At 37.2% G+C, this 23,024-nt stretch overlaps 3 protein-coding genes across 4 annotated transcripts in view; 1 reads left to right on the forward strand and 2 right to left on the reverse strand.

Annotated features, from left to right (window-relative positions):
* Window positions 1-23,024, reverse strand: part of LOC109674527 (olfactory receptor 10G9) — a 249,077-nt gene that overhangs the window by 178,392 nt on the left and 47,661 nt on the right. The gene's annotated exons all lie outside the window — the stretch shown is intronic.
* Window positions 1-23,024, reverse strand: part of Or4d5 (olfactory receptor family 4 subfamily D member 5) — a 113,835-nt gene that overhangs the window by 43,164 nt on the left and 47,647 nt on the right. The gene's annotated exons all lie outside the window — the stretch shown is intronic.
* Or6m1 (olfactory receptor family 6 subfamily M member 1) lies at window positions 20,211-21,413 on the forward strand. Its single transcript, XM_020152254.2, has one exon. It carries the CDS (start codon window positions 20,460-20,462, stop codon window positions 21,411-21,413), a length of 954 nt encoding a protein of 317 aa, XP_020007843.1. The 5' UTR covers window positions 20,211-20,459.

Below are 23,024 nucleotides of genomic sequence, written 5' to 3' on the forward strand. Positions count from 1 at the left end.
GAGTTATTTCTTTTTCTTTGCAAACACTTTTCAATGGTTTGACAGGTGGAATTACTGAGTTTCCACACCTCTTCATTCAGTTATTGGGCCTCTGGACTTCCTCTTCTGTGAACCACTATTTGGCCATTTTCCTAGTGGATTGGTTATCTATTTCTTATTGGTTTGTTGTTCTTCTTATGTACTGGAAACTAATATTAATTAATTATATTGTTTAAAAATATTTTCCCTAGCTATGCCTTGGCTTTTTAGCTTTGTTTATGATATCTTTTTTAATTGAGATATTCAAATTACATAGAATAAAATTTATCAACCTTCTTTTAATTGGTGCTTTATTGTTTCTTGTTTTTAATCCTCCTTTCCTCTTTGGGTAGGAATATAGATATGCCAATCAACATTCTTCATGTATTGAAGGTTAGTGCAATACTAACCTTATTAACACAAATCAATTCTACATGTTAATAGGGTTCATTGTGATATTTTAACTACCTGCATATGGCATGCACTGGTCAAATCCACCTGCATTTATCCAAACTCCCCTCCCTTTCCCAGGCTTCAATAATCACTATTCTGCATTCAGGTAGACATTTTTTTTAACTTCAACATATAACCCAGAACATGTGATACTTATCTTTCTGTGCCTGACTTATTTCATGTGATTTGTCTTTAAGCTTTTAAGATATTCTTGAAGGTACTGCCTCTCAAGATTATCATACACCTTTCAACATTAAAAGTCTTTTCATCATTTTATGCCCACTGTGGTTATGTTCAAGGACATAACCATAGAAAAACAAACCATTTCTTAGATTGGGTGGGATAAATTTGATCATTGAGTAAAACACATTTCCACATTGTGCCAAGAGCACTGCCTTCAAGAAAGTAAATTCTGGGGCTGCAGGCATGGGTCAAGCATCGAGTGCCTTCCTCTATGCTGTGTTCTATGGCTCAACAGGGTAAAGGTACCTAACAATAGCATTGTCTATTTCAAAATAATTGAAAGAGAGGAATCTGAATTCACTTACCACAAAGAAATAATAAAAGTTGATTCTAATTACCCTGAGTTAATCATTACACATTGTAAACATGAATCAAAACTTCACCTTACACCTCATAAATACGTACAAATACAATGGTGTTGTCCAATCAAAACACAGCTCTGGCCTCAAAGGAAACAAGAGGGTTGGTGTTGGCCAGAGGTCTGTTACCCCTTGTGCTACATTCCAAGAGTTTTACCAAGTAGTCACAAGAAGTTAAGTCAGACACAGAGGTTGAAAGTAAATGGTTGTTAAAAAGACTACAAAAAGCCCAAGATAATTTTGGGTCTTGACCTGCAACATTCCATCTCTCCGTAAGTACAGTGTAGAGAAGAAGTCTGCTGAGTACACCTTTAATCTTTAAAGGGATCTTTAATATAGAAGCAGCCTCTTCAGAGAACTTTGGTTCACCTGTTATTTATTTTATCTATTATTTACCAATAACAATAATAATAATAATAAAACAAAAATCAACAAAAAATTGCCCCCACAAATCTTAAAATCTAGGTAAGAAAGACACAAAATTAAGTAAATAAGTAAAGTAATGCTATGATCATGATTACAATAAGGCTCAGAGTTAAGACATTTTTTTCCTGAACAAATTTTCATTTGAAAAGTAGGCTGTGGCATTTTTGGTTCCTGTGGTTGCCTCTTTATTTCTATTGACCACTCATTTATCCCACAATTCAAATTATCCTTATTTTGATAAAAGGGCTTTTGTCTTCATCTTCTCTATTCTAGATAAGGAAATATTGGTTTCTTAGAATTATTTGACATTTCTAGGTAGTTGGTAAGGAAACTCCTCTACAAATGCACAGTGGTTTCCCTCTATCTAAAAATAATTTTCAGATATAAATAGAGCAGAATAACTTGACTTGTTGAATTTTGTGGCACACCTCTTTTTACATCCTTGAGCCCCACTTTCCACATTTATAAAAAAAATAATATTTATCAACTCCACATCTCCACATTCCTTCTGAGGCTAAGTATTTTCTTTATTTTCCATAAGGGCAGGCATCCTATCGATATAATCTCCCATTCTTGAGCACATTAACAAGTAAATCAGAATTAGGGGCTCTTGAAGGGATGGCTCAATCAGTAGAGTGCCTGTTTTGCAAAACATGAAGCCCTGAGTTGAAACCTAGTCCCCTCCCAAAACAAATGAACTGGATTTAAAATTGGGGGTTCTTTCCCCAAGCTATGGGTTACAGCAATGATAAGCTCTTTAGCCTGTATTCTAGAGTATGAAATACAGACCTCTATCATGACCTGTACTCTTTTAGAATGTTTTTTTTTCTAGTTGTTTATTGAAAACTACTTCATTCTTTTTTCTTTGCTTTTGTGGAACTCAGGTCCTAGTACTTGGTAAACAGTCTATCACTTGAGCCGTATCCCCTAGCCTTTTTTTTGCATTAGTTCTTTTTCAGGTATGGTCTTGTATGTTTGCCCAGACGACAATCCTCCTACCTGTAGCCTCCTTTGAAGCTGGGATCACAGGTATCCTTCACCACACCTAGCTTATTGATTAAGATGCAGTCTTGGTAACTTTTTTGCCTGAGCTGATCTTAAACCACAATTCTCCCATTCTCTGCCTCCAAATTGCTGAGATCACAGGTGTGAGCCACTTCAGAAAAGTATCATTTAAGAGATTCAAACATCAAAATACTGAAAAAATCAGATCTTTCAAAGTTTACAGGTGGAAGAGTAACAGGAAGAGGAAAGTCTAGGATAAAAGAGACATTTAGGCTAAACGGGGTAGTGCACACCTTGTCAGATTAATTGCTTTAAGACATTCAATGTCCTACACTTTCTTTCTTTCCTATATAGCCTTTTATGGCCCTGGTAGGAGCTTGGTTGCCCCTTGATACTGTCAACATTGGACAACTTGTAATCTTTAAAAGCATTATGCTGTTTCTTAGCAACAAAAATCTGGGATGTTTGAAAACAAATGAAGTTTCTGTTTGCCACAGTTGTCACTGGGATTTTATAATAGTGGGGGAAATGGTATTGAGAGCTTCCTATTTTCATATACTAGGAATTAAGTATACTTCACTGAGAAGAGCTAAATGTGTAGTACGGCTCTCCCTGTGGGTCTCTTAACCTCATGACAGTAAGAAAACAATACTAGCCTTTTCTAGATGATGTCAGGATCCTTGTGACTGCATCATGTCCAGGAGTAAAAACTCTGGATTATAACAATTAATGTGTATTAATTTAGTGGTCACCCTGCCAAATTAAGGCTTTTTGCTACATTTTCTCATTATTATTTTTGTGAATTTTTTGAGTATTGTAAAAAATTGTACATTTCAAGATTCAAAATGAGTCTGGAAATTCTGTATAATAAACAAAGCGCAACAGGTTTTGTTTTTGTTTGGCAGTACTGGGGTTTGAACTCAGGGCCTACACCTTGAGCCATTCCACCAACCTTTTTTTTTTAAATGGGTTTTTCCAAGATAGGGTCTCATGAACTATTTGTCCAGGTCTGACTTCAAACCATGATCCTCCTGATCTCTGCCTCCTGACTAGCTAGGATTGTAGAAGTGAACCATTGGCACCCAGCTCATAACAGTTTTTATTTGGACACTTATAACTTAGTGATCCTTTTTTTAATTTTTTTTTGCAGTACCAGGGCTTGAACTCGGGACCTACACCTTGAGCCACTCCACCAGCCCTTTTTTGTGAAGGCTTTTTTTCCAGATAGGGTCTCACAGAACTATATGCCTGGGCTGGATTTGAACCACAATCATCCTGATTTCTGCCTCCTGGGTAGCTAGGATTACAGGCATGAGCCACCGGTGCCCGGTCTAGTTTAGTGATCCTTTAATAAGATGTTTATACCAGAGCTCCACTCACAAACTTATTTTTTACAGCACTGCTGAAATTTTTTTCTGAGCCCATTCACAGTGAGTGACTAGATTTTAAATAATAAATCCACTCTAACATACCAATCTCCTTAAGCTTTTGAATCCCTCACTCCACATTAAACCAAGCCTGGTCTAGCATTTTCAATTAATTCACCATGAGCTGCCTGTTGGTCAAAGTTTCCATCAACCAACAAAACCATTAGAGCCTTTTCTAACTCCCCAAGTGACAACATTCAATGCAGAAGCTCTGCTTAGAGGGCTTATATCAGCCTGATCCAACTTTAGGTTGCTTTCCCCATTACCTTACACCCTTAGTTTCCATTTCCAGTCTTGAATTTCTGCCTGTATAAATTAGAAAACTCTAGGAGTTATTTTGGAGTGTAGTGTAGGTCTTCATGGGTCAAAACTAGTATTTCCCCATTAAGGATCTCTAGACTTAAGTCTGTCTACTCACGGATCTAGAAGCAAACAGGGGCAGTGGTGGTAGGAATTTTGTATAGGAAGTGCTTTAAGGGAGGTCATTACAGTTTCCTTGGGTGGTGCAGGTTTAATGCTTATAGATAGGGTGGAAAAGTCAATACATTGGAAATGGAAGGTCACACTGGAAGTGGCCAGAGCACTACTTCCATAGGGTATGAGAAGATCTTTTTCTCTGACAACATCATAATATAGTGACATCGTATCTCCAACTGTATCAAGCTCTTCCAACATATTCTTGTCCCAATTTACAGGATGTCATTCTTTCCCAATGAGGGTCCTCACTTTAATACATTATGAAGCTGAAAGTTCAACTGTAATTCATCCACTATCAGGATGAGACTCTACACTTGATCTTCAGCAACCTTAGTCCTGTAGTTGGAAAGGGTCATAGGTGTCACGGTATTATTCTTTATATTTTTTCACATGTCTTAAATATTGTTTAAAATTTTTAAGTAAAAATAGATAGTGTTAAAAACAACACTATGCAAGCACAAAAAGCCCCCGAGTTCAAGCCTCAGTCCCACCAAAAAAAAAAATTGCTGGGGGTATAGCTCAAATGATAAAGCACCTGCCTAGCAAACATAAGGCCCTGAGTTCAAAACTCAGAACTGCAAAAAAAAAAAAACCACTAAATGTCAACTTAATGCTCAAATCTTTTCTTTTTGGTGGGACCCTGGGCTTCATATTTGCAAAGAAAGCACTCTGCCACTTTAGACACACCTCCAGTCCATTTTGCTCTGGTTATTTTGGATATAGGCTGTTGCAAACTATTTGGCCCAGGCTGACATCAAACTGAGATTCTGCCAAGCTCAGCTTCCCAAGTAGCCAAGATTACAGGTGTGAGCCACCATTGCCCAGCAAATGTTCAAATACTGATATTCGGTAAAGACTAATATTTTACAAATGTCAAAATTCCAAGATGGCGGCTAAGGTAGGAAGCAGAAAGCGAGCCTCCTATAGTGAAATCTTGGAGAGACACTGGAGACACACTTTGCAGGCATAATCACTTGGAAAAGGCATAACTTTGACCCCTCCACACCTCCAGCTGGCACAGAGAATCTCCACTTCACATTAAATGGAGAAACAAGGAGGGCCCCCGGGGCCGCCAGTGGCCAGCACCCACTGGGAAGACGCGGACCAGGTGAGCTTTGCGGTACCGCGGTTCTCCCACAGACAAGCCTGGGCCAGAGCAGCATAGTCCCCTGGACAGACTGACCTCCACCCAGGGAAAAAAAGAGAAACTGAGTAATAAGCAATAAGAACAATTAAGACACGCTGGAAGGAGGGTGGGGTGCCCTGAGTGCTGAAGATTGGGGGAAGGGAACCCTTCCTGGGACTGTAAATAAACAAGCCAGGCAGGCAGGAGAGCCTCTGGCAGGAGCGGGGTGCACGCCCAGCAACCAGGAGCGGGGAAGCTTGTGAAAGTGGCGGAGGGAGAAAAACTCCACAGGAGAGGAGGGAAGACCCACCATCCACATGAACTGTAAACAAACATGGTGGCCAGCAGGAGCAGCAGCACCGCCCAGTAATCAGGAGCAGGAAAGCTTGTGAAAGTGGCAGTGGGAGGAAAACTGCACAGGAGAAGAGGGAAGACCCACCTTCCACATGAACTGTAAATAAACACACAGGCCTGACAACGCGGGGGCAGTGTCACCTTTCCCAGTGCTTGGAAAGGGGAAAGCTTGTAGCAGAGGCTCCCGCACAGGAGAACTCTGAACAAAGCCTGTGGGACCAGGTGAGTGCTAGCTCACCCCAGAGATCTGCATAAATAACGCCGCCAGCTACAGGCTGAGAGCAGCAGGCAGGCAAGACACAGTTGCAGATACCACTCTCAGAATGGTCTCCAGACTCTTTTCTTTTCTTTTTCTCCCTACCTTTGATGAGAGAACAACCGAATTACACCTGCAAGCCGAAAAACTTACTGAAACTGTATTGCATTTGAACTTGGGACACTTGGTGGGGCTTTTTTTTGTGTGTGAGTATATAGTTTTGTTCTACTTTATGCATCCCCTTTGATGAGAAAACTACAGAACAACATCTGAGGCACCAACTCCAGGACTAGAGATTGAGACCAACACCCAAATTATTAAGACTGAAACTGCATTGCATATAAACTTGGAAGTTTTTTGTTTTTTGTTTTTTGTTTTTAATTTTCTATTTTCCATTTTATTTTAATTCATTTTTATATATAGATATTTCTTTCATTTACTTATTTTTTATTGTTTTTATCTTTGATTTTCAATCCTCTCTCTGTCTCTCTAATGTCTGTTCAGCTTACTGTCGATTAGTACACTAACACTCCCTGTTTATACCTTTGAAACTCTCTTGTCTGATACCTTGTTCTGCTTTCTCCCTCTTGTCTGTATATTTGTTTTCCCCTTTTCTTTAACTTCTTGCTTTCCATCTCAGCTCACCCTTCCATTCGAAATATTACCATTGTTATTATTAAAAGCTAGAAAATACTTAATTGCACACAGTACAGGGACAGTAACAACACCAACGACAATGATGGGAAGACAGAAAAAACAGGGAAACCAGTTTCCCCACAGCAAAAAATTAGTACAGGAACCAGAGGGGAATGAAGAGAACAGAAACTCAGATCCAGACTCCAACAAAATGAAGATAAACTATGCCAAAGGACCCAATGAAGCCCACAAGAATAATTTAAAAGAAGACATACTACAAGTACTCAATGAGAATTTTATAGAGATGATACTGGATAGGGTCAACCAAAATGTACAGGAGACACTGAAGAAATTCCAAGAAAACAAAAATAGACAATTTGAAAAAGCAAAAGAAGAAATAAAGGAAACCATAGAAGCACTGTATAAACACCAAAGTGAAAGAGAGAACACAATGAATAAATGGATAAATGAACTCAGCACAAAAATAGACAACATTAAAGAGGAAAACTGCCAGGATATGGAAAACCTCAGAAAAAAGAACGAAACAGAACTGCAAAACAAAACGGAGGGCCAATCCAGCAGAATAGAACAAACAGAAGACAGAATCTCAGAACTTGAAGATGAAATGGTAATTAAAGGAAAAAACAAAGAACTATTAATTAAACAACTCAAGACCTGTGAAAAGAAAATGCAAGAACTCACCGACTCCATCAAAAGACCAAACTTGAGAATCATGGACATTGAAGAAGGAGAAGAGGTGCAAGCAAAGGGAATGCGTATTATATTTAACAAAATAATAACGGAAAATTTCCCAAATCTAGAGAAAGATATTCCCATACAGATGCAAGAGGCCTCCAGGACACCAAACAAACCAGATCAAAATAGAACTACCCCACGACATATCATCATTAAAACAACAAGTTCAGAAACTAAGGAAAGAATATTGAAGGTTGTAAGAGAGAAAAAACAAGTAACATCAAAGTAAACCCATCAAAATCACAGCAGACTTCTCAACAGAAACATTAAAAGCAAGAAGAGTGTGGGGTGAGATCTTCTGGGCACTGAATGAAAATAATTTCAACCCCAGGATACTCTACCCAGCAAAGCTATCATTCAAAATAGATGGAGCAATAAAAGTCTTCCATGATAAGCAGAAACTAAAACAATATGTGACCACAAAGCCACCATTACAAAAGATTCTGCAAGGGATTCTGCACACAGAAAGTGACACCCAACTTAACCATGAAAAGGCAGGCAGCACCAAACCACAGGAAAAGAAAAAGCAAGACAGTAGAGAGTAACATCAAGTTAGGTACACACAATCAAACCTTCAAACAACTAAGACAACTAAATGGCAGGAATCACCACATAGCTATCAGTACTAACGCTTAATGTTAATGGACTTAATTCACCCATCAAAAGACACCGTTTGACAAAATGGATTAAAAAAGAAGATCCAACAATTTGTTGCTTACAGGAGACTCATCTCACCGACGGAAATAAGCATATGCTTAGGATGAAAGGCTGGAAGAAGATTTACCAAGCCAATGGCCCCCAAAAACAGGCAGGAGTAGCAATACTTATCTCTGACAAAGTAGACTTCAAACCTACATTAATCAAATGAGATAAAGAAGGACATTCCATACTAATAAAAGGGGAAATAGACCAAAAGGAAATAATAGTCATCAATCTGTATGCACCCAATGTCAACGCACCCAATTTCATCAAACATACCCTGAAAGACCTAAAAGCATATATAAACACCAACACAGTGGTTGTGGGAGACTTTAACACCCCATTATCATCAATAGATAGGTCATCCAAACAAAAAATCAATAAAGAAATCCAAGATCTAAAATATGCAATAGATCAAATGGACCTAGTAGATGTCTACAGAACATTTCATCCAACCTCTACACAATATACATTCTTCTCACCAGCCCACGGAACCTTCTCCAAAATAGATCATATCCTAGGGCACAAAGCAAGTCTCAGCAAATATAAGAAAATAGAAATAATACCGTGCATACTATCTGACCACAATGCAGTAAAAGTAGAACTCAACAACAAAACTAAAGACAAAAAACATGCAAACAGCTGGAAACTAAATAACTCATTACTTAATGAAGAATGGATCATCGATGAAATAAAAGACGAAATTAAAAAGTTACTGGAAGTCAATGAAAACGAAAACACAACCTACCGGAACCTATGGGACACAGCTAAAGCAGTCTTGAGAGGAAAGTTTATAGCCATGAGTGCATATATTAAAAAGACTGAAAGATCCCAAAACAATGACCTAATGATACATCTCAAACTCCTAGAAAAAAAAGAACAAGCAAATCCCAAAACAAATAGAAGGAGAGAAATAATAAAAATAAGAGCTGAAATCAACAAAATACAAACCAAAAAAATGATACAAAGAATTAATGAAACAAAAAGTTGGTTCTTTGAAAAAATAAACAAGATCGATAGACCCCTGGCAAACCTGACTAAAATGAGGAGAGAAAAAACCCAAATTAGTAGAATTAGGAATGCAAAAGGGGAGATAATAACAAACACCATGGAAGTCCAGGAAATCATCAGAGACTACTTTGAGAACCTATATTCAAATAAATTTGAAAATCTAAAAGAAATGGACAGATTTCTAGATACATATGATTATCCAAAACTGAACCAAGAGGAAATTAATCACCTGAATAGATCTATAACACAAAATGAAATTGAAGCAGCAATCAAGAGTCTCCCCAAAAAGAAAAGTCCAGGACCTGATGGATTCTCTGCTGAATTCTTTCAGACCTTTAAAGAAGAACTGATACCAACCCTCCTTAAACTGTTCCACGAAATAGAAAGAGAAGGAAAACTGCCAAACACATTTTATGAAGCCAGTATTACACTTATCCCGAACCCAGACAAAGACACCTCCAAAAAGGAAAACTACAGGCCAATCTCCTTAATGAACATTGATGCAAAAATCCTCAACAAAATAATGGCAAACCGAATAAAACAACACATCAAAAAGATTATTCACCACGACCAAGTAGGCTTCATCCCAGGGATGCAGGGGTGGTTCAACATACGAAAATCAATAAACGTAATAAACCACATTAACAGAAGCAAAGACAAAAACCACTTGATCATCTCAATAGATGCAGAAAAAGCCTTTGATAAGATCCAACATCATTTCATGATAAAATCTCTAAGAAAACTAGGAATAGAAGGAAAGTTCCTCAACATTATAAAAGCTATATATGACAAACCTACAGCCAGCATTATACTTAACAGAGAAAAACTGAAACCATTCCCTCTAAAATCAGGAACCAGACAAGGATGCCCACTATCTCCACTCCTATTCAACATAGTACTGGAATTCCTAGCCAGAGCAATTAGGCAAGAAGAAGGAATAAAAGGAATACAAATAGGTAAAGAAACTGTCAAAATATCCCTATTTGCAGATGACATGATCCTAAGCCTAAAAGACCCAAAACACTCTACTCAGAAGCTTCTAGACATCATCAATAGCTACAGCAAGGTAGCAGGATATAAAATCAACATAGAAAAATCATTAGCATTTCTATACACTAATAATGAGCAAACTGAAAAAGAGTACATGAAAATAATTCCATTTACAATAGCCTCAAAAAAAGTCAAATACCTAGGTGTAAAACTAACAAAAGATGTGAAAGACCTCTACAAGGAAAACTATACACTTCTGAAGAAAGAGACTGAGGAAGACTATAGAAAGTGGAGAGATCTCCCATGCTCATGGATTGGTAGAATCAACATAGTAAAAATGTCGATACTTCCAAAAGTAATCTACATGTTTAATGCAATTCCCATCAAAATTCCAATGACATGCATTAAAGAGATCAAAAAATCTACCGGGAAATTTATATGGAAACACAGAAAGCCACGAATAGCCAAGGCAATACTCAGTCAAAAGAACAACGCAGGAGGTATCTCAATATGTGACTTCAAACTATATTACAAAGCAGTAGCAATACAAACAGCATGGTACTGGCACAAAAACAGACATGAAGACCAGTGGAACAGAATAGAGGACCCAGATATGAAGCCACACAACTACAACAAACTTGTCTTTGACAAAGGAGCTAAAAATATACAATGGAGAAATAGCAGCCTCTTCAACAAAAACTGCTGGAAAACTGGTTAGCAGTCTGCAAAAAACTGAAACTAGATCCATGTATATCACCCTATACCAAGATTAACTCAAAATGGATCAACGATCTTAATATCAGACCACAAACTCTAAAGTTGATACAGGAAAGAGTAGGAAATACTCTGGAATTAATAGGTATAGGTAAGAATTTTCTCAACGAAACCCCAGCAGCACAGCAACTAAGAGATAGCATAGATAAATGGGACCTCATAAAGCTAAAAAGCTTCTGTTCATCAAAAGAAATGGTCTCTAAACTGAAGAGAACACCCACAGAGTGGAAGAAAATATTTGCCAGCTATACATCAGACAAAAGACTGATAACCAGAATATATAGGGAACTTAAAAAACTAAATTCTCCCAAAACTAATGAACCAATAAAGAAATGGGCAAGTGAATTAAACAGAACTTTCTCCAAAGAAGAAATTCAAATGGCCAAAAAACACATGAAAAAATGCTCACCATCTCTAGCAATAAAGGAAATGCAAATTAAAACCACACTAAGATTCCACCTCACCCCTGTTAGAATAGCCATCATCAGCAACACCACCAATAACAGGTGTTGGCGAGGATGCGGAGAAAAAGGAACCCTCTTACACTGTTGGTGGGAATGTAAACTAGTACAAACACTCTGAAAAAAAATTTGGAGGCTACTTAAAAAGCTGGACATCGATCTACCATTTGATCCAGCAATACCACTCTTGGGGATATTCCCAAAAGACTGTGACACAGGTTACTCCACAGGCACCTGCACACCCATGTTTATTGGGGCACTATTCACAATAGCCAAGTTATGGAAACAGTCAAGATGCCCCACCACTGACGAATGGATTAAGAAAATGTGGTATCTATACACAATGGAATTTTATGCAGGCATGAAAAAGAATGAAATGTTATCATTTGCTGGTAAATGGATGGAATTGGAGAACATCATTCTGAGTGAGGTTAGCCTGGCCCAAACGACCAAAAATCGTATGTTCTCCCTCATATGTGGACATTAGATCAAGGGCAAACACAACAATAGGATTGGACTTTGAGCACATGATAAAAGCGAGAGCACACAAGGGAGGGGTGAAGATAGGTAAGACACCTAAAAAACTAACCTTAACCCAGAGAAACTAAAGCAGATACCTTAAAAGTATATGAGGCCAATAGGAAAAGGGGACCAGGAACTGGAGAAAAGGTTAGATCAAAAAGAATTAACCTAGAAGGAAATACACATACACAGGAAATCAATGTGAGTCAATGCCCTGTATAGCTATCCTTATCTTAACCAGCAAAAACCCTTGTTCCTTCCTATTATTGCTTATACTGTCTCTACAACAAAATTAGAAATAAGGGCAAAATAGTTTCTGCTGGGTATTGAGGGGGTGGGGAGGAGAGGGAGGGGGCGGAGTGGGTGGTAAGGGAGGGTGTGGGGGCAGGGGGGAGTAATGACCCAAGCTTTGTATGCACATATGAATAATAAAATTTAAAAAAAAAAAAGATGAAGGCCTAGACAGACAAAAAAAAAAATTGCCAAACTTTCAGAGAGGCTGCATTATTTTTCACTCATGCCAACTATACATGAGAGTTCTAATGGATCCATTCCTTACCAGCACTACAAAGTGTTGCTATTTGTGGTTGTTTGTTTGCTATTTTCAAAGGTATAAAATGACATCTTAGTGTGGTTTAATTTGCATTTCCCCAATTACAAATGATGTTGAATATCTAAAAAAAAAAAAAAAAAAAAAGATTGACAAACTCTTGGACAAACTAACCAAAAGAAGACACAGATTAATAAATTAGAGATGAAAAGGGGAATAATAGACAAATGCCAAAAAAATTCAGAGGACCATCAGGGAATCTTCCAAAAGTTTATAGTCCAGTAAACTGCTGAAACTAGAAGAAATGGATAAATTTCTAGACACATATGATCTACCAAAATTGAATCAAGGGGACATAAACAACTTAAACAGATCTATAACAAACAATAAGATTGAAACAGCAGTGAAGAGTCTCCCAACAAAGAAAAGCCCAAGACCAGATGGATTCACAGCTGAATTCTACCAGACCTTTAAAAAAGAACTAACTCCAATGCTCCGCAAGCTATTTTGTAAAATAGAAAGGGAAGGCATGCTACCAAACACATACTATGAAACTAGCATTACCCTGGTACTAAAACCAGATAAGGACATACACTCTCAAATAAAAAATTATAGACCAGTTTCTTTGATGAACACAGGTGCAAAAATTCTCAATAAGAACCAGGCACCAGTGTCTTTTTTTTAAATTTTTATTTTATTCATATGTGCATAAAATGTTTGGGTCACTTCTTCCCCCTTTCCCCACCCCTTCCCACCCCCTCCCTCTCCCCTCTTACCCCCTCGCTACCCAGCAGAAACTATTTTGCCCTTATCTCTAATTTTGTTGAAGACAGAGTATAAGCAATAATAGGAAGGAACAAGGGTTTTTGCTAGTTGAGATAAGGATAGTTATACAGGGAGTTGACTTGCATTGATTTCCTATGCATGTGTGTTACCTTCTAAGTTAATTCTTCTTGAACTAACCTTTTCTCTAGTTCCTGGTCCCCTTCTCCTATTGGCCTCAGTTGCTTTAAAGTATCTGCTTTAGTTCAGGCACCAGTGTCTTGAAAGTTGGTTACTTCTTTCCTGAAACTCATCATGAAATGGCAGGACTAAAGAAAATATGAGATTGTATACTATGGAGTTGGTGGAGTGACTCAAGCAGGAACAGTACTTGCCCAACAAGTGTGAGGCTATGAATTCAAACACCAGTGCAGCCAAAAAAAATAAAAATAAGAAAATGAGATTGTATACTGTGAATATCAGAGAACTTTAATCAACTTTCTGTTTGAAGTAGACATTAGGAACAAAATAACATCAAAAGGAGCATTGTTATTATGATATGACTATGAAATTTTAGTATACTGTGTATTTACATAATAAATAATATACAATATATTTAATTAATATATAAATATAAAATAGCTACTGTTATTGCTATATTGTTACAATTATAATGACCCTCTAGTCACATGCCCCTATCTCTCTGGTGCATACAAAGTCGTGCATTTTCACTTGAGAAACTTCAGTAAAGCCAATGTCTGCAAGTGAAAGTCAGATTTCTGTGAATGCAAATGATAGAGTTTTAGTTAAAAGAAGAATGTTTAAGAGAATGTTTCTAGAAAACCTGTTCATGCCAGAGTGCACAGTGGAAGTTTAGTGCAAGCTTGCAGGTTTGGCAGAGGAGTCAAGAGTGAGGAAGAGCAGTGTGTGCTCACCTGAGTTCAGGACAACAGTTCTACTCTTAGAACATGGAAAAAACAGAGATAAAAGGCACAGTGTAATTTAATATGGAATTTTCATCTGGAATTTTAAGAAAAAATTCTGCTAATACAGGCAGAGATTCTAAATGGTACCTGAAATTCTAAGTACTCATTGTTGGAGAACATTTCCTATTGTGTCACTAAATTAAGAATGGTGAAAAGGGTTCCATGATTTAGGCTTCCTTATAGATTTTTCTTTAAATGAATGAAGCAGAATATCTGGGGAGGGCTGAAGGTGTGGCAGAGTGCCTGTGAAGCCCTGAGTTCAAACCAGTACCGCTCCTAAAAAAACAATCTGGGGAAATCCCCAAGGCGCCCCTAACAGGTATATTTGGCAACTTCTAAAACTTTGTGATTGTGATTAGGTAGTTCAGAGCCAACATTCTTTTATAACAACATTATTAATTAACCTTTTGATCCACAGCCCCAAGAGCTGTTCTCATTTAAATCTCTAAGGAAAACAATCCTTTAAAAAAACATAGTTCATCCACTTAGAAACAAAATAATACAAGAAAGGAAGCTTTATAGAGAAAGGGGAAGAAGTAAACTTTTTTTAAAACTTTGAGATATCTTTAATCTGAGAAAAGATTTAAAGTAGTCAAGCCTGTTCAGTAAAAGCTTCCATGGGAAGATATTCTACTGACCATAAAAGTAGAATGCAGTCCCCCAGATTGAAGTCCCTTCACTAAGCCATCAAGAATTCCACGAAAGGGGAAGAAGTAAACTTTTTTTAAAACTTTGAGATATCTTTAATCTGAGAAAAGATTTAAAGTAGTCAAGCCTGTTCAGTAAAAGCTTCCATGGGAAGATATTCTACTGACCATAAAGGTAGAATGCAGTCCCCCAGATTGAAGTCCCTTCACTAAGCCATCAAGAATTCCACATTAGCCACATCTGGGTGAGTTATCTGTTTGAGATTCTATATACAAAAAGTCCAGTTGCTTAATAAATAAAATGATCAAGAATTTACCTAAGAGACAAAAACATAGCCTTCCTGCATGGGAAAAAATACCTGAGAATTGAGAATTGATTATTTTCTATATTTTTTAGGGAAGACAGGGAAGATCTACTTAACCCTGTTATGACTCATCTTTGTTCTGTAACTTTTCCTGGTCACTTGCCATAACTATAAAATTCTCTAACTGCAAAAGCATACTGTAGAATTTGTGTTGTGCTGAACCCACCAGATGCTGTGGGGTAACATCTAGATCTTAGACATGTTTAAAGGGCTCATCATGGCAGGAAAGGCCAACACTTTATCTGCAAGGCCAGTACATAAGCATGTAAATGGAAGTAACAAAAACAATGATGTCTACTCAAGGTAGGAACTTTCTGTGCACTCAGCAATAAAGCAAGATAGTGACTTACCATTCACCAAGGTCACCTAAGCAATGTCAGAATGAGTATGTGCTAAGGATACCAACCAAGATTCACACTGGAGTTAACTGGGCCAGTGACCTTGTATGGTTTATTTCATCTTTGAGTCACAGATTGCTGTTTTTGTCATTTTGAAACTGGGTCTCACTATGCAGCCCAGCCTGGCCTTGAACTAGGATCCTCCTGCCTCAGCTGGATCACAGGACTTGTATATATTAGACATATTAGGAGATTTTTGTCATCTTATAATATCAGGGAAATGTAAGTATGCTTTCTCACACAGGCATCATTAATATGAAATCGCTTTTGTTAGTTTCTTTGTGTATAGTCTCTCTGATCTGTCAATATTCTCAGTGGGGCCAGATGCCATTTGGAAGGATTCAGGTTAAGTATGCATTAAAAATACTTCTCAGTCACAAAGTATACTATGCATGATTTATTGTTATCTGTTCAGATAATAAAAAAATTAGTTATAATTATTCATCTCCCTTAAATTCATCCCAATTTTAGAGCCATATTTTTTAATTGTTTATACATTTATTCATATGTATATACATTGTTTGGGCCATCTCTCCCCCCTGCCCCCACCCTCCCTCTCCTCCACCCCCCTCACTTCCAGGCAGAACCTGTTCTGCCCTCCTCTCCAATTTTGTTGAAGAGAAAACATAACAGATAATAAGAAAGACATAACATTTTTACTAGCTGAGATAAGGATAGCTATACAGAGAGATTCCTAGCATTGTTTCCATGCCCTGTGTATTACAACCTGAAATTGATTCCTCTCTACCAGACATCTTCACTACTTCCCGGTCACCTTCCCCTAACGGCCTCTGTCAGTTTAAGATTACTTTATTAGCTTCTCTACAGTGGGCACAGCAAATACTTCTTTGGGTTTCCTACCTTTCCCTATTCCTCCTGTACGTGTTCTCCCCTTAGTGTGTGACCCATGTCCAGTAATATTACTGCATTTGTTTTAGATCTAAAGTCCATATATGAGGGAGAACATACGATTTTTGGCCTTCTGAGCCTGGCTAATATTGCTTAAGATGATGTTATCCAGTAGAACCATATTTTTTAACAAGAAGTACATAATATATGTGTACCAAAATGTCACAATGAAACCCATTATTTTTCACAATTAATGTACCTTTTTTTTTTTTTTTGCAGTACTGGGGTTTGAACTCAGGACTCACACCACTCCACCAGTCCTATTTTGTGTTGTTTTTTTTTCAAGATAGGGTCTCACAAATTATTTGCCTGGGCTGGCTTTAAACCGCGATACCTCTGATCTCTGCCTCCCAAGTACCTAGGATTATAGGCGTAAACCACTGGCACTCGGCCACAATGAATATATCTAAATAAAAAATTTTAAGAATCTATTAGGCATTGTCACACATACGATTTAATTTAAATCTTAAGCCAGTTCATTGGAATGTAATAATTATCTTTATTTCTCAAAATTAAGAAGCTATAAGCTGGATGCCAGTCGCTCACACCTGTAATCCTAGCTACTCAGGAGGCAGAGAGAGATCAAGAAGATCATGCTTTGAAGCCAGCCTGGGCAAACAGTTCAGAAGACCCTATCTCAAAAAAAAAAAAAAAAAACCCACACAGAAAAGGGCTGGTACAAGCATAAGGCCCTGAGTTCAAACCCAAGTACCACACACACACAAAAAAAGCTATGATTCAAAAGTAAAAATTTTAATTCTGTATAACAGAGCTAGCAGTGGTAAAAATAAATAAATAAAACCTAAAATTGGAGCCCAGTTTTTCAATATATATATATATGTATCATTAATCTATTTAATACTTAATTCTGAAAATGTGAAATATTTGTCTTTGAACAACCTCACAGAAATAATAATTCAAGATACTCAAAAAAGAGATAACAGAATGCTTCATACAGAAAGTTCACTTAGGAGATTTCACCTGCCATTATTTTTGGTACGTGTATCCACGATGAGCCACTTCTGTGCAATAATTTAGAAAATCTTTGGAAATTTATTTACCGGAGAATGAAAGAAGTTAGAATCTTTGAGTAGGTTAGGGAGTCGAAACATAACTGGTAGCTAGTGATTAGATCTTATAAATTTTTCAGATAAGAGAACTGAAGCCCAAAACATAAAAGGCAAGTTTTTTTAAAAAAAGAACAAAGTATTCTAACACTACTGAGGCATCAGCTACACGAGCTGAGCTAAGAACTAGAAATATTACCTCAGACAAAGACCATATGATGGGAATCTAAAAGTGATTTTACATAATCAACTGCTCTAATAAGGTAAAATCTAAGGCCAAGCCTTTCTTGGGCATTTATATTGAGATAGAAATGGTAAAGACAAATCAGATTGACAAAGATTATCAGAAATTAATAAAAACAGCCACACAAAGATGTATGTGAACAAAATATGTATTTAATCTTTATGTATACAAACAAGAATTATAAACCATCTACATTTCCAACACTAAACCACTAGCTAGATATGTTACACTGTATGATTCTTAAAAATGATTGTGTACAGGCTAGCAGAGTGGACCAAGTAGTAGAGCACATGCCTCACAAGCACAAGGTCCTGTGTTCAATACCCAGAATTTCCCCCCCACAAAAAAATCTAATTGCATAAATTTCTAGTAATTGACATGGAAGGATGATGTATTGCAAAAATAAAAAATTGGAAAGAGAAAGAAAGGGGGGAACTTAGTTACAAAATAATATGCTAGTATGACTAATTTTAGACATATAATTTTAACCTTCAAAACAGCCTGGAAATATATATACACCAAACTGTTGTCACTGTATCTCTAAGAAGCCTGCTTACAAATTATAATTTTATTCTTACATTTGCATTTTTAATTCTTTGCACAGAAAATGTCTTTCTTGTAGTAGGAAACATTTAAAAAATAAATCAAGAGAGTTGATGCTGGTGGTTCATGCCTGTAAATTTAGTTACTTGGGAGGCTGAGATCAGGAGGATTGAAATTCAGAGGCCAGCAGCCTAGCAAATAATTCACAAGACCCCATCTCCAAAATAACCAAAGCCAAAAAAAAATGGAGGTATAGCTTATATGATAAAACACCTGCTTTGCAAATGTGAAGTCCTGAGCTCAAACCCTAGTCCCACCAAAGAAAAAATAAAATAAAATAAAAAATAAATCAGGAGGACAAATGTTTTTATCCTGGAGGGGAAATAGAGAAGCAGGAAGGGAGAATGAGTTGGGCAGAAACCAGTAGCAGCAGGAGTCAGCAATTAACTTGATTAATTTATTTGACAAGAAGATGCTAAATGAACTCAAAATAAATAGTGAGGTCAGATTAAAACATGAATAATTTTAATCTGAAATGGAAATCTGTAAAAGAACCCTTTCTGGAACAGTAGGATTAGGAACAACTAGATGGTCTTGAAGCACAGATTTAAGATTTCAGCTGATCAAGTAAAGTAAAGTTTAATTACCTCCACTTTACCTTCCTGTAGAGAACTTAAACCTCTCTGATTTTATCACACCATATAATGTCCTCTCAAATGATCAGGCAGATACATGATGTGTGCATGAATAACATGTTTCTTAGCACTTGTAAGAGGTAGATTTTAGACATAGAACATAATTCAAAACAAAATACTTTCCCTTTCAAAGTGTCACCTGTATGAATGATAGAAATCATGACTTATTATTGACTGCAAACATCTCTGGACTTTTTCCACAGATCTATGTATGCGAGGGAAAGAATTTAAAAATTGAGACTCTGGACACCATCAAAAAGAGGAAAAATTAGGCAATCTTCATATTTTACTCTCATAAGTTATAAATGCCAACTGATAAAGTGAAAACAATTGGTTACAGAAAAGACTAAAAAGTATTTGTTATCATTTAGATCTGGAAAGTCCCCCAAAGGCTCATTCATTAAAGACTTGGTCTCCAGAGCAGCAGTGTTGACAGGTGATTGAATCATGTGGGCTCTAAACTCATGAATGGTTTATAATCAAATGGACTGTTGGGAGGTGGTGGGAACTGTAGCAGGTAGGGCCTAGTTCAAAGAACGAGGTCACTGGGGGCATTACCTAGAACAGTATGTCTTGTCTCCAGTCCCCCTCCTCCCTTACTTCCTGGCTGTCAGGAAGTGACTGGTTTTGCTCCACCATGCTCTTCCCACCACAATGTTCTCTTCAGTACAAGCCCACAGCAATGGGGCCAAGCAACAAGAAACTGAAAGCATGAGCCAGAATAAAACTTCCCTCATTTAAATTGTTTTCCTCTGGTATTTTGTCATAGTGACTGAAAGCTGACTAACACAATATTTTAAAAGATTCCCTTCTCAAACTATAAACTTTAGAGCAATGGAAAGGAGTTTTAGTTAAGGTATGGGTCAGTACTTTGGCATATTTTTAGTTGGGAAAATGAAACTGGATAAATAAAAAGGAATAAAAAATTTCACCTAATAAAAAGAAATAGAAGGGTTTTTTTTCCCAAGAAAAATTTATTTCTCTTTTTTTTAATTGTTGTGCTGGGGGTACATTGTGGCATTTACAAAAGTTTGTATATCATATTTGAATTCATTATCTCCATTCTCCTTTATCCCCTCTTTCCCCAAGAAATAGAATTTTATAACTATAAGAAGCTTAATTTTTTATCCACTCATATCCCTTCATTATACAGAAAAAGTATGTCTCAATAGGATTGTAAGTGTCCCAAGGCCACACACAGATGCCCTTAGGCACACCCAATAATATGTTGTCAATAGATATTCATAAAGTTACTTAACTGGTTTTCCTTTTCTTCAGGGAGTCCCTCCACCACTTGGCAATGACCATGGGAAACTGGAGCATAGTGACTGAATTCATCCTGATAAGCTGCCCAGCTCTCTTAGAGATTCGAATATTCCTCTTTGTGCTTCTCTTGCTAACTTACACCTTAACAGCAGTAGGAAACATCATCATCATCTCCCTAACATGGACTGACCCTCACCTGCAAATTCCGATGTACTTTTTCCTCAGTAACTTGTCCTTTCTGGATATGCTATACACAACTGTTGTTACCCCAAAATTGCTAGCCTGCCTCCTCAGAGAGAAGAAGACCATATCCTTTGCTGGCTGCATCACCCAAACATATTTCTACTTCTTTCTGGGGACAGTGGAGTTTATTCTGTTGGCCGTCATGTCCTTTGACCGCTATGTGGCCATCTGTAACCCACTGCACTATACCATCATCATGAACAACAGGGTCTGCCTCCTGCTGGTTCTGGGCTGCTGGGTGGGGGCCTTCCTGTCAGTGCTGGTACCAGTTATTATAGTGACAAGGATACCTTACTGTAGGAAAGAAATTAATCATTTTTTCTGTGACATTGCCCCTCTTCTCCACGTGGCCTGTATAGATACTCATTTCATTGAGAAGTTAACCTTTATCCTCTCTGCCCTTGTCATCCTGAGCTCCCTGGCATTCACTACTGGATCCTATGGCTACATCATTTCTACCATCCTGCGCATCCCCTCAGCCCAAGGCCGTCAAAAAGCCTTTTCTACCTGTGCTTCTCACATCACCGTTGTCTCCATTGCTTATGGGAGCAACATCTTTATGTATGTGAGACCCAATCAGAACTTCTCACTGGATTTTGATAAGATAGCTGCTGTCCTCATCACAGTAGTGACCCCTCTTCTGAACCCTTTTATATATAGCTTAAGGAATGAGAAGGTAAAGGAAGTGTTGAAAGACACAATGAACAAAATCATATCCTTGATACTAAAAAAAAACTTAATATAGTATTTAACATATTTCTCATCTTCAACGGGCTCATTCTGCATGACTATAGTGGCACACTAGAGAACTGAGACTTTGTCAAAAGCTAAGCAATAACCATGCAAAACTGAAAGAAAATTCTGCTCATGTCTTGAAGGAAGGGAATCAATCCATGTATTATCTTGTACATAAATAGCTTTTAACCATGAAGGGTACCAAACAACAATTTACAGGTCTTCAATTCTAATTCTGGCAAAGCCCAAATATTTTCCTGAAAACTTTATCATATCACAACTTATCTGAGCCTCAATATGTCTATCTCTGAATGAAATAATAGATAATATAATACCCCTTCTTGTAGTGAGACAAGTAATGTTAGAGAATTTTAGTTCCTTATTAGTCTTTCTTGACTATTTCAAGAGACTTGGTTTTACCCTCTATTCACCAAGTCAAATAAAAATGTGATAAGTAAGGTTTAAAAAACAAGGCATGACCATGACTCAGAATGGTATCAAGTCAGTCTCTATACTGGGTGAAAAGGAATAAAAGAGTGCAAATTAGTAGTGGATCTACTGATTGCAGATCCCTGTAGAAACCTCTAATCATAAGTTTTCAGTTGGATAATCATGTGAAGCATGGGAAGGAGGAGTTACATAGTTATAATTTGGGGGATCATTAAATATGCTAATAATTAAAGCCATAAAAGTGACTTAGATCACCAAGGAAGATAATAGAGATAACCCACAAATTAGTTCAAAGGTATACAATAAAAGAGAAGAAAAACCAAGACAATATGATGTCATGAAACAGGGTAAGAGACAAGGGGGAATGGTTCAATGGTTTAAGCAGCACTATAGAGACCTTAAAGTATCTGTTGCCCCTATGAGTTTCTGTTGCATTTAGCAGCAAAGGAACCCAAATAACTTTCATAACTATTTTAATAGACCTTGGAAGGTAAAATCCAAAATGGAATATTGTATAGATAAAAGGTAAAATCCAAAATGGAATATTGTATAGATAAAAGGGAGTAGAGAATATAAATATACTTATACATAATAAATATATTTCAAGCATGTTGTCTAGGAATATATGCAGTATTGTCATGGTAAGTAAACAGGTTAAAGAAGACATGTTGCTTTATTTAAATATTGGTTGGAGCAGCACAAGAGTGGGGATTGGCTGAGGCTGTCAGAGAACAGGGAATGGTCAATGTGATAGGCTTCCTGGAGCAATCAAAAGTGGTGACCTCTAGAGCATTAGTGAAAATGACACTTGTTAGCACAAATTTGTAGTCAAGACTAAATAGAAATGGATAAATCCAGACATGGAACAGTGCCAGGTAACAACAGGGTGCACAATGTCACTGTCCCTTTTGATAGATGATCCAAAGTCAATCTTTTAAAATTTTTTTTCATTATTGTACTGAGGGCTCAATGTGACATTTACACAAGTTCTTATATCATAGCAAAATCAATCTTAAAAAGATACCAAGATACTCTTGGTATCTTAACTTCCTGTAGAAAATGATCAAAGAATAGAACAACTCTAATAACGCAGACAGAGTAGAGCAAAATAATTAAGCCCATCACTAAGTAACTCATACATTCACAAGCCAAAGGCAATTTATTCCTTCAT

Source organism: Castor canadensis, chromosome 2 (genome assembly GCF_047511655.1).
Source record: "Castor canadensis chromosome 2, mCasCan1.hap1v2, whole genome shotgun sequence".
NCBI classification, from domain to species: Eukaryota; Metazoa; Chordata; class Mammalia; order Rodentia; family Castoridae; genus Castor; species Castor canadensis.

Bases quoted from the DNA above. Each gene is read 5' to 3' on its own strand.
- Or6m1 (XM_020152254.2), top strand. From the start codon at position 20,460: ATGACCATGGGAAACTGGAGCATAGTGACTGAATTCATCCTGATAAGC.